Here is a 12,244-nt window from a genome sequence, read left to right as displayed (position 1 = left end):
TCGCTAATGAGTATAAGTCATAACGCAGTTCAAAATAAAGCAGTTCAAGATAAAAGTTTTCTGCGTTCGATGCATTGTTCACGGGAATTAACTTCGGGCATATACAATAACATGGACAATCGCTAACGAATACAAGTGATAAAGTAGTTCAAAATAAAGCAGGTCAAAATAGAAGGTCTCTGAATTAAGTTCGGGCTTGCACTTTCGAATGTAGAACGCCTCAAACAATCGCAAGTTCACAGGATCGTTTTCGATTATTTTGACATCAATGTTTTGGCTGTTTTGGTTGTTCATTGCCTTTTGGCACGTTGCGATGTGTTTCTTTTTACTGACGAGTTGTTGCTGTTCAGGTGTTCATTAATGCGATCATGTACAAATCGTGTGGTGCTTCCGATGTAGAATTTTTTATGTCCCGTGCAGGTGACTTGGTACACGGTATTGCTTCGTAGGCACAGATTGTTGTTTGAGATAAGGGAGTTTAGTCTTGTGCATGTGTTTTGGGTGTGGTGAGAGAGGGCTTGTCTTAGCGTGTAGGATTTTTGAGCGACGCGTACTGGGAGGCCTTCTTTGCGGAAGATTCTGGTGATTTTGTAATCTAGTCGATCTGCGATGAATGGGATTTTGAAGTATAGCCATTCTGTGTTTGCAGTTTGGGGGTCACGTTTTGTGATGGCGTTTAGTTTCCTCTATGACTTTTTCAGGATATCCGTTGAGGCGGAGGGTGTTGTCAAACGAGCGGTCGTGTTTACTGCATGTTGTTTGGGTGGAGCATCTCTGCTGTATATGTCTACGTTCATTACGAATGAAGTTAATCTTTGAGTTTCTAGGTAGTGTTGACTGATGGTGCACGGATAGCGACTTCTTCGCTGGTGTTTTTGCGGAACCCAAAGGAGCTTTCGCCGTTCTCCTAGAATGTAACTTTGAAGTCAAGGAGGGATAGGGAGAAGCCTTCTGGTGAGGAGGCGGGTTTCTCGATCTCAAATTTCAGTCTGGGGTGTAGGTTGACCATGGCGCGGTGGGATTCGTCTGCCTTTTGTCTTTTCTTCATTGGTTGTTTGGAGGTAGCTGTCATCTACATCTCTTGTATGGGCTGATGATGCAGTGTGTGTTTATCCATGAACAGTATGGCTAAGATGCCTGATGTGCTGGAACCCATTGGGAGGCCTTCGACTTGGTAGAATTTGCGGTCTTCAAAGGTGAAATACATGTTGGGAAGAGGCACATTGAGTAGATCAGCGATGTCTCGTCTGGAGAGATGGTGTATTGTGTGGTGGATTCTGTTGACAGCGTTGTTGATGGCCTCTTGGATAGGTATGGACGTGCATAAGGATACAGAATCCAGGCTGCACAGATATGGTAGTGTCTTGTTGTTGTTGTTGTTGAGGTCTCCTTCCTGTATGCATCTAATGAGTTCGAGACTGTTTTCGAGCTGTGCTGGGATGTTCTTGAGCATGGGCTCGAGGGTTCTGGAAAGCAACCATGAGATGCGCGGTGATAGAACTAGGGTAAGTCGGGGTTTGTGGAGATGAAACTCCTTAGGACAACCTAAGGGAGCTTGTTGTGTAGGCAGATGTTTTTCCAGATTGAGTTGACTTTGTTCTCTATAGTTTTGGCTGACATGCGGGGGGTGCTGGGATCGTTAAGGTGGTCTAGTACTTCTTGTGTGTACCTGTTCTTTTGGATGATGCAGAATTCGGTGCCTTTCTCGCTGGGAAGGCAGACGAAGCTTTTCTCCTTGAGTTGTTTAACCGTTTTTTTTTTTGTCAGTGTGGCTGATTTTGGACCATTTCTTTTTGGGCTCTAGTTTTCTGAGCGTGGCGTGGAGTTCTTGATGGATTTTTCGGAACTTCTTTTCTAGCTCTTCAGTGGAATCTGGATGTAGGCGTGCTTGGATTGTGGATAGGTAAGGAAGTCGGTGTGTTGGAGGTTCTGGGGGTGTGTTTCGCTGAACTGTTTCCATCGTATTTGGTTCGCAAGTCGGTAGAATGCTATGCTGATACCGGAAGTAGTATGTTCGTTTACTTCAGGGAAAAGGCTTAAACTTAGGACCTTTCGAGAGTAGGTTGATCTCTTGGATATTAAGGCTGTATGTCTCCAATGGTGTCAAATGTTTCCTCTGTGTCTTGAGGTTTAGTAGTGTCCTGTGGTTCGTGGGTGTTTTGTGTGTTGGGTGGGTTTTGTTGGTCATCCGTGTTTTGTTTTGTTGTCCCTTGGTCGGAGGTTTTCTCACAGTTTTTGGAAACTTTCACTGTAACGTCAGGTTCACAGCGACTGTTGAAAGGCTGAATTGTCACTTGCTAGACAACTTGTCGCGATGAGACTAGCGTGTGTGGGAGATGCTTTACTAATCGAATAAAGCCAGAGATCACGGAAAATCAGCTGTGATTGACGGTGATTTAATTGACGATAATCGAACGTAAACTGAAATATAATGTAATGAATAAACTAATTACCAGATAATAGAAGATTACAAGATGACAAGAGTCACGAAACAATAATAGCAAACATTCCAATCATAACTGCGATATGACAATACTTCCAGTGAAACTTCTCAGTAAAGATACAATTAAAATCATCAGTGATCCCAAGCAGATACGCATACTGCTAACTGTCCTAATACAATAAATGACAACACTCTAAAAACTTGAAAGCAATAAAATTGTACGATGTGATAAAAACGTGCTTGCGTGAGCGCCACTGAAAGCGATGTGGGAATTTACTAGCAAAGAAAGGACTTAACTGAATTACCAGAGATTCTTATAGGAAAGTTGCTAAATAGAAACCTAAGCTAGGGGGAGTGTGAACTATAAAGATCTATCGCTAAAAACAAGATGAAATAAAAACTTTGAAAACTGGGGCTCTGCCACGTGTTGGACTTAGTACAATAGGCTGTTGTATAAAAAAACCGAGACTAAAGGTACTTAAGGTTAAAAAACGTCAAAACTTGAAGCTTATACTAAAAAGCAAGCATAGAAAATAGTTTGTACTTACACATCGGTTCCCGCTTGCACTCTAAATAGTCAAGGGTAGCTTAAAACTTAATTTACTTGAAAACACGTACTGTGCACGCACGATAACTGAAACTTGAACTACTGGCGGGAATATGTCGCTAACACTATCTATATACGTCCACGTGTAAAAACGGATGACGTCATTGCTAAGCAACAAATTGGCGAATCAGAAAGAGTTAAGATTACTCACTTAATTAGAGAAGCCTCGATATAGTGTTCATTACATTCACTGTGTATTTTGCTGGCGGTGTTTCATGCAAGATATCTCTGAGAACGGACTTGGCGGCTACGTCAGTTGTCAGGTATGATGTAATCTGGTCGTCGAGTTGTCTTTGTTCGTGTTGTTTAATAGCGATAATTCTTGGGAACGTCTTCTTGCTATCGTTTAGGACAAGGCTTTTGATTCTCAGCTTGGATCTTCGCTCTATGGACTTGATTTCGTGACTGCATGGCACTCTGAGTTTTTCGATTGTCTTCAGCAAGACGTTTAGTGCAGAACATCGACAAAGGAAGGTGAGTCTGTTATTTTGTGGCTGAGACTTAGCTGTTTCGAAATATTTTCTTTATGATGACAAAATTGGCTCGGCCCAAGCACAGGTTCAGTAAACATTTGAAGTTGTCCTTCAGTAGCTTCGGAATAGATAGATATATTGATTCAATTGAGGCCAAGTAAAAGTATATCTTGAACAGCTTTATTTTGAACTGCTTTATCACTTATACTCATTAGCGATTGTCCACGTCATCACATATCCCATCACCATTTTTAAGCGATGACGTATTGTGTGACGTCATCGCTTTATGCTGGCGTGCATGCATTCCTTTGGATAGTGATTCCGCATAGTTTCGTCGCTCTCATGTCCGTGCACTTATGTCGCGCACTTTTTTATTCCCCTGTGGAAGCGAAATGCACTCTGGGAGTTCCTTTGCTGCTTTCCTTTGCTGTTTGTATGTTCAGCGGAGTACTTTTAATCGTAGCTTTTAAAAGAAGATTTAGGGGTGGATTTTGGTTTATACAGTACCGGATAAATTTGCATTCAGGGGCAAACTCATAATAAGAACATATCCTCCATACATACAAGTTTAGATAGACAAGTAAGTCGCACAGGCGATAGGTGAGGGCTTCGCGGATTTCCTTTGCTGTTCGTAGGATCAGCGGACTACTTTTAATCGATATGACAAGTATACAGTTAAAACAACAAATTAATTTCCGGTGAGGTAATTAGTGTTGCCAAATATTTTTAAAAACAATAAGGTGTCGATTTCATAGAGTAACTTTCCTTTCCGGCTTTCCTTTCCGGCTTTCCTTTGCTGTTTGTAGGATCAGCGGGGCGCTTTTGGGGGTTGATTTTGGTTTATACAGTGTCGGATAAATTTGCGCTCACTGGCAAACTCGTAATAAGAACATATCCATACATACAAATTTAGATAGACAAGCAAGTCGCACACGCGATAGCTGAAGGGTCCACATAAAATTTACGGATTGGTAGCGCAGTTGTACTTTTGCCAGTCTTGAAGTGAATTGAATGAGCATTGTCTGAATTGAATGAGCACTGTGAGAGCACTGTATGAGCATTGTATGAGCTCTGAAATATACAGTTTACAGTAGTGATAATGAAGTCAGGGTACGATTTATTTGCAGTTTTCAGTTTTTTTATGAAGTTTTGGAAATGTGCTGTTTTATATTTTCTGTCAACGAAAGAGTGGTTGTGATTAAATAATCGATAATCGTTTTGTCAGGGTAAAGACAATACGAATGTTCATTGATGACAAGTATACGGTTAACAACAAATTGATTTTCGGTGAGGTAATTAGCGTTGCAAAATATCTTTAAAGATAATAAGATGTCGATTTCACAGAGAGAAACTTGTACTTTGCGGCTTTCCTTTGCTGTTTGCAGGATCAGCGGAGTGCTTTTAATTTCAGCTTTTAAACGAAGATTTAGGGGTGGATTTTGGTTTATACGGTGTCGGATGAATTTGCGCTCACGGGCAAACTCATAATAACATATCTTCGATACATACAATTTTAGATAGACAAGCGGGTCGCAAACGCGATATAACAAGTCAAGAGAAAATCACGCGATATGACAAGTCAAGAGAAAATGATTTTCTCTTGGACAAGTATATGGTTAAAAGAACATATTAATTTCCGGTGAGGTAATTAGCTTTGCCAAATATCTTTAAAGATAATAAGGTGTTGATTTCAGAGAGAGGAACTTTTTAGCGGAGTGCTTTTTATTTTAGTTATTAATCTTTCTTTTGGGTTGGTACATTTCGGTGACCCCCTAGCACATGGACTAACAAGACGGACCTGGTACATGAACTACTTGAATGAACCACCAATGGACTACCCTAAATGTAAACCCCTAAAATTTCTAACGCAAAAGTTTAAGAATCAGTTTGTCTGCTTATGTTCCAATCTTTTAGGAACAATTTTTAAACGTCATCGCTTCTGCATGCATTGCGTGCCGTTTATTACACTCATTGTTCCTACTACATATTCAAATCATGAACGTCATCCACACCACTTTTATATCAAGCACTACTAAATATTTTCTTTCATTCCTTGATGATGCCGTAGTGTGGCGAAAGCTTGAAATTAAAATACCGTAGCTCAAGGCCGCAATTGAAACAATATATCGATCTATTCCGAAATGCTACTGAAGAACAACTTTAAACGTTTATAAATTTTTCGTTTACAAAACGCGCCGCGCAAAAATAAGCATGAATCTTCGAAGATGTCTCTGCTATCTAATTAACCGCTTGTAACGTTTCCTTGTATACTACTGATACTTGAGTCCTAAATAGACATGGCCCTCTATGAAAGTGCACACGATCTCGACGAGCGAATTTTGGAGATTACCGAACATTTTTATCTATTAACTGTTGCGGCAAGTATTAGATCAAATGTAGTAAGCGCTTGAGTTACCCCAGTGTATTTTAGATAGATTTATTTACAAGTCGTATGAGTAGAGCTGTTGTTTTTGCTATTGCAATTTTTTTGCTGTCAATAATCTCCACCTCTGAGACGTATACTAAGCGAAAGTGTATTCAATTTACCTGGGAGTTCTCAGTGGTCTCCAAATTTGACAATATAGTGAACATCCTGTGTTAGCAGCATACATCTCAGGTGACCCAATAAAGACATTCATAGAAAAACTTAGCTAAACTACAAATTTAGAACACAGAATTTTGTGACGTGGGATATCATTTTTAAAGTTGTGAAATTTGCATTCAAATCGTTCAAATACATTTGATGATGAATATTAAATGAATAAAACTACGACGTTTCCAAGTCATCTTAACTCCATTATCAAGTAGAGGTGTTAGCTGTGGTATCGAGATTAAATACAATTAAAGGTGATAGAGTGCATTGGAATAATAAGTGCCTTCTGACAACTAGCGTCTATCGAAAGCCAACAGATACGGGACTGCTCCTGCATTACCACAGCCATGTCGATCACCGTTACAAGAAACCTCTGCTGAATACCATGCTAAACCGAGCATACCACCCGTCATCAACGAGGGAATCATTTACAAATGAATGCGAGCACCTCAAGCGGATGTTTACAAAACTCAAGTACCCGGCGAATTTCGTCAACTCAGCTATCACCACGTACAAGAATTCTGCGACCCAAGGCCGTCATGAAATTCCAACTGTAGTTGACACGGATATACAAAAAACCGTCAGGATAACTTTGCCGTTTAAAGAACAAAAAACTGTATGCATAATAAATGTATGGGGTTATACGGAAATCTTGCCATCGGAACTAACCTACAACCAGTCTTCACAAGTCGCAAGATCGAGGAAAAGCTTGAGATACGGGAAGAGAAACCTGCTTTAATCAACCACCAATCGTTGTTTACAATTTCAAATGTGATTCGTGCGATGCGGATTATATCGGTTACACCACACGCCATCTTCACCAACGCATAGAAGAGCATAAAGCCTCGGTCATCAGCAAGCATATGAAAGAAGTCTACGGTGTAGCGCTCACTGACCTAACGGAAATGTTTTCCGTTCTTAAGAAATGCTGAGGAAAACTGGACTGCCTTATTCAAGAAATACTATTCATTCGCAAACGGAAACCGAAGTTAAACACGCAGTGAGACTCAATATGTGCAAAAGTATTCATTTAAACATATACCGCGCGCACTGTCACGTCAAACACCAGTGACAACGACACACTTATTATTCCAATGTACTCTATCACCTTTATTTGTATTTAATCTTGAAACTACAGCTAACACCTCTACTTGATGACTACAAGATGACTTCGAAAGGTCGTAGTTTTATTCTTTTAATATTCATCATCAAATGTATTTCGAAATGTTCTCTTATTAGAAATCTTTTAAACGCTGTACATTTTGCCTATGTTACATATAGTAACTGTGGTATCAAAATATTGTATTATTTAAGTCAGCAAACCGTGAATGCTAGATGTACTTATAAAATGTTGTGTGGCAATGAAAAAGCCAATTAGACGTGAGGAAGCAGAACCGCAAACATCAACGGTAATTAGTTTGTGGTTTTGAGGTTTTCTCGCGTGTCTTGAACTTTATTGTGATTTGTCAATACACTATTGACCTGTCAGAATCAAATCAAACTGCTCATGGTTTCTGAATTTAACAAGAAGGAAAAAAAAATTCGATGATATAAATTTGAAATCCACTGTCCAAATTCACGAGTCCACACATTTCCATCCCTCATGGCGAGGCAACCATGTCCGGTTCGGGAATCATCAACAGTATAATCTGGGGATCATTTCCAGTCTGTGATCATTTGGAGTAACATTTGGGGATCATTTGCGGGCCTGTACAACCTCTGCAACATTCTTGCTCTTTACAGTAATCTACATTATCATTCAACTTTGGATGAAAAACCCCTCGATATTAATTTTTCGCCATTTAATCGAGACAAAGCGGCAACCAAGTCAATTTAAACCAGAATGTACATTTGAAATCTACATTTAGGCTCCAGCTGGGTGTAATTTACGTGCCTTACTTAAAATCTTATTTCAATATTCCCTTATTATTTCATTATTCGCTTCACAACAAAGTGGGATTCGAATCCAAAGTCGATTGGATGTCTGCCTTTTTAGGCACTTTCTCGAGTCTCCTGGTCACAAGTTTTTCTTAACGATAAAATACCTTTAGCCTTGTGCTTTTACTCTAAGTTGACTCTTCTCGTGTGACGTAAATGAAAAAGGATAGGGAGACTATAGGTATATAAATATATATTTTTTTAATTATGTGTTTTGTTTTAGATGCGAGGTGGGCGAAAGCGGAGCAGTTTGGAGGCTTCAGGATTCTCTGGGTGCTTGTGTAACATTTCCCTCAAACGCCGTGAAATCAACTGTGGTGTTCCGATGCGTACCGTGGCACTCAACAATTGACTTTCCACCCTTAAGAAAGAATGAGGCATTTGTTAGCAATGTAATAAAGCTGACATGCGATAATTCGCTCGGCTCCGATTTTACCGGAAATTTTGATGAGAAAGTTTCAGTTGCCTTATCTCACAGTGCCACAAATCTTAAGGGGTACGAGGTGGTGATGAGAGAGTTAGTGGATTCAGACAATAATGAGTGGAAGGATTTAAAGACAACAAACATTTGGAAAGGGTCAGGTAAATGCCTGTGTGACTAACCGAAATCTTGATTTGTCATTTCCTTCGTTCATTCCCATTTAGACCGGAACTATCATCTGAAGAAACCTGGTCAAAAAGCCACTCAAATAGCATTCAACTGATAGTCATGACTGACTCTTATAGTTATCAGAAAAAATTTTGTTCTGTCGTTTGTTTGGTCACTTTACTAGGCTACCCTAATTAAATGTTTTCTGCAGGTCTGTTTTAATGCGGATTTAGATTCTATAACAGTCATATTCCAAATTTTTAAACTTTTCGGGTCCTTTTTTTTGTTTCTGAATCTATTTGAGCTGCTTTAACTTTTAGGGAAATTTGTTTGAAACGTAAGATGACAGATCTAAGATGGCGGTCATTTTGGCGTAAGGGAAGGTCAGGGTTGAGAGTACTTTTTTACCAATACTTTTAGAGATAAATAGTGAACAAACAGAGTTCCCACGTATGTCGAGGCCTTTACTTCGTCTCTCTTTATTAATAGCAGATACGCAGTGTGATCTCCACTCAACACCAAGAATCCCCTTTTCTGAGGCTAAAGTTACGTGTTGTTCCGTGTTTGCTGTTATCTGCCGTCTCAAGTCCTACACATATTCGACGCATGGCCAACGAAAACAAGATTTTACCTGCAGCGTTCCAGAGTACCCTGATGTAACTGTGACAATCCCAGCGAATGTCGTCCAGAAGAATGGCGACTTCCAGTTAACTCTTAAGGTATAGTTAGAAAAACTCGACCGACTGACCATGCATTATTCTTTGTACATGTTCTGCACGTCCCCTTCTCCGCCCACCAAACCCCGTGTAATTTATTTCGACAACAATCATCGCGCGGTTAAGGTAGAGAATGATTTCTTGTCAATGTGTGTGTGCGGAAAAGACCTTCCTATCACCCCGTTAGTACGACCACCTCGTTATCAAAGCCACTTTTTTGCCCGAAAAATAAACGCTGGTCAGTTTAACAACCTGAAAACACCATGACAGCCAGCAAAATTCAATATCTTAATGTTTGATTTCAGAGTTAGTTAAGTTCGTAAGATCAAAACAAGGTAATTGTAAAATTTAGACATACTTATTATATTAAAATAATAACTGTTTTTACCAGCGTGATGAAGATTTTTCGACATGAGAAAGATTTTTTTTAACAATAGAGCAATAATTGCGTCGAAACTTTTATTCGCTAAGAATGGAGGTAATTTGGTGAAATTTTGTGTGCTTTCTAAGACTGACAACGGCGGGAAGGGCCTTTTCTTTCAATTTATCAAGTGCCAATGGAAAGTTACCCGTTGAAGAAATGACTGTTCCCACATAAGTATAATTTTGAACAGTTTCAACAGGCTCATTGTCGATAAAATAATTACACTCGATACAATTCTTAGCACATTTTTGAAAGATCATTTTTTTTTTTTTTTGGATTGACACTTAACATCCATGTACTGCAAGTGTGTTAAGGCAATTTTGCAGTCCTATTTTTCGATCTTGGTAATATGACTAAATCGTCTGCATTTAAAAGTGAATTTAATTTTGCACCGTTTCGTAGGACAAAGGGATCAGATAGAGTCTTTTCAAACGAGAATGGTATGTTATTAACAAAGAGGTTGAACAGTAACGGGCTCAAAATACAACCTTGGCGTACCCCTCTTGCGTATGGAAAGGCCGTGTTTGATTTTGCCCAATTTTTATAGAAGATGTAGAGTTTGAATACAAGCTCTTTATTAAATTGAAAAAAAACAGCCACCAACATTAATTTGTAATAACTTAAATAAAAGTCCGTCATGCCAAACTGAGTCAAAACTTTTTTTCAAGTCTACAAAACAATTGCAGATTTCTCGTTGTGATGATGGACATCAGTTTATCTACTAGAGTTCTCAATGTAAGAACATGGTCTGCTGTTCGAGTTTTGGGAAGAAACCCAATCTGGAAATTGTGTAGAATACTGAGAGAATTGACATGCTCGAGCAGTCGCTGATTTAAAATAGACCAAAATAACTTTCTCAAACAGCTTGAGACAAATTTCTCGGTAGTTTGTTGGATCATTTCTTCCTCCTGATTTATATACTTGTGTAAGACCGCGACACCAAGTATTAGGCATTGTACCTGAAGCGAGAATTGAGTTGAAAAGTTTAAGATACGCTGGCATCATTTCTTGGAGACTGGCTTTGATCATTTTTTTATTTATTTTGTCCGAGAAGGACGATTTGTTATTTTGCAATCTCTTAGCGGCTATAACAATTTCATTTTCAATGATCAAATAGTCTAAAGAGGAAAACTGCTCTTTATGATGCTCGAGAAGTGTTAGATAATTCATTATCGACTGCTGAATAGGATTTAAAGGACATTTCGAGTGAAGTGAAGGAAAGTATGTTAACCAGTTATCCTGTGAGATTAATGGAATGTTGTCTTTATCTCTTCGCGTGTCATCCATACATTCCCAAAAGCGTTTTTTCGTCTTAGGCTTCTGAATTTTCCTCTAACTCAGTGATTTTTGAATTGTAGTAATCATTTTTTTTCCTTATTCAGTAGTTTTTTGTATTCTGTTAAAGCATCATGATATTGCTCTCGTAAGTTTACATTTAAAGGGTTTCTGTGTTTCCGGTTTGAACTTTTCCTTAGCTCGTTTTTTTAAAGCAACATTCTCTATCAAACCATGTTTTGCTCGATAACGGTTTCATTATTTTACGAATTTTTCTTATTCTTATCTTTAAGCATCTTTTAGCTCTTGAAATTTATATGTTTTCTACTTTTCCAAGCGAGGTGTTGACATCTTCATTAAGAATGTCATCCTCACTGTATTCTCGTATGAGTATAAAAAAGTACTATAAATTGCATCCTGGTAACAAATTTATTACTTTATTAAATCCATTTTGAAATCACTGGTTATCCTTGCAGTCTGATTGCCTCTTAGTGGTGCGATCTATTCACGAATCGCACTTTTTTTTTGCTCCAAATCGCATCTTTTTCTCAGCCAATGAGAATGGGACAATAAAACAAAACAACCAATCAGATTTCAAGGTTAGTTTAAAGTAACCAATAAAATTTCAGGAAAATGAAAGACAAAAAGCCATTGTGTGGCGAATTTTGTAACTATTATTGCCACAACTTTGTTGTTATTGTTGTTTTATTCCCAAACAATTGGCGAATTGAATTAATTACAAATTCTGAATGACGATTATGAGCTCCATCAGGCTGAAGACCTACTTTAATGGAAGTTTCGAACTTTCAGTGTCCATTTTGACGAATATTTTAGTGATTTTTCTTCAACATCTGCTGAAGATCCGTATGATACCGAGTCCAGCAAAACATAAACAAACGAAAACCACACAACAACAAATTCATAGCCATCTCAAGAAGGTAGATGTCTCCAGGTCTCCGGTAGTTTCAAACGAAGCAACACAAGAGCTCAACTCTGTCGCTGTGAATAAACATTGTCAAAATACGCTCCGCTCCACAAAACAGTGAATAAACGAACGTCTTCCGAAGCCGCCATCTTGAAAATATCTTGAAACAAATTGCGCCGATAACAAAAAACAAACGGAGATGATAACGAACTAGAATCCCTCATAATCATGCAGAATGCCGCTCAACAGTATTTAAAAGGA

The 12,244-nt window shown here is 38.8% G+C and overlaps 2 protein-coding genes and 2 long non-coding RNA genes across 4 annotated transcripts in view; 2 read left to right on the top strand and 2 right to left on the bottom strand.

Annotated features, from left to right (window-relative positions):
• The window catches only part of LOC110040361 (uncharacterized), a 237,806-nt gene that overhangs the window by 35,176 nt on the left and 190,386 nt on the right, over positions 1 to 12,244 (bottom strand). The gene's annotated exons all lie outside the window — the stretch shown is intronic.
• LOC149098671 (uncharacterized) overlaps positions 1 to 12,244 on the top strand; it is a 221,759-nt gene that overhangs the window by 97,982 nt on the left and 111,533 nt on the right. The window lies entirely within an intron of this gene.
• Positions 1 to 12,244, top strand: part of LOC110067038 (uncharacterized) — a 69,778-nt gene that overhangs the window by 13,738 nt on the left and 43,796 nt on the right. Inside the window, exons 6-7 of the mRNA XM_089278318.1 lie at positions 8,278 to 8,636; positions 9,133 to 9,362. Of these exons, the coding sequence (XP_089134444.1) occupies positions 8,278 to 8,636; positions 9,133 to 9,362 (589 nt within the window). The remainder of the gene's footprint in view (positions 1 to 8,277; positions 8,637 to 9,132; positions 9,363 to 12,244) is intronic.
• On the bottom strand, positions 2,376 to 3,239 carry LOC149098677 (uncharacterized). The gene is made up of 2 exons (XR_016203869.1): positions 2,992 to 3,239; positions 2,376 to 2,421 (listed from the first exon to the last, which is right to left on the bottom strand). It is a non-coding gene; the product is annotated as an uncharacterized LOC149098677 (long non-coding RNA).

This window comes from Orbicella faveolata, unplaced genomic scaffold (genome assembly GCF_042242905.1).
Source record: "Orbicella faveolata isolate gen_17 unplaced genomic scaffold, um_ofav_v1 contig_46, whole genome shotgun sequence".
NCBI lineage: Eukaryota > Metazoa > Cnidaria > Anthozoa > Scleractinia > Merulinidae > Orbicella > Orbicella faveolata.
The sequence above is the reverse complement of the archived record's forward strand: the minus strand, read 5'-3'. Positions and strand labels throughout refer to the sequence as shown.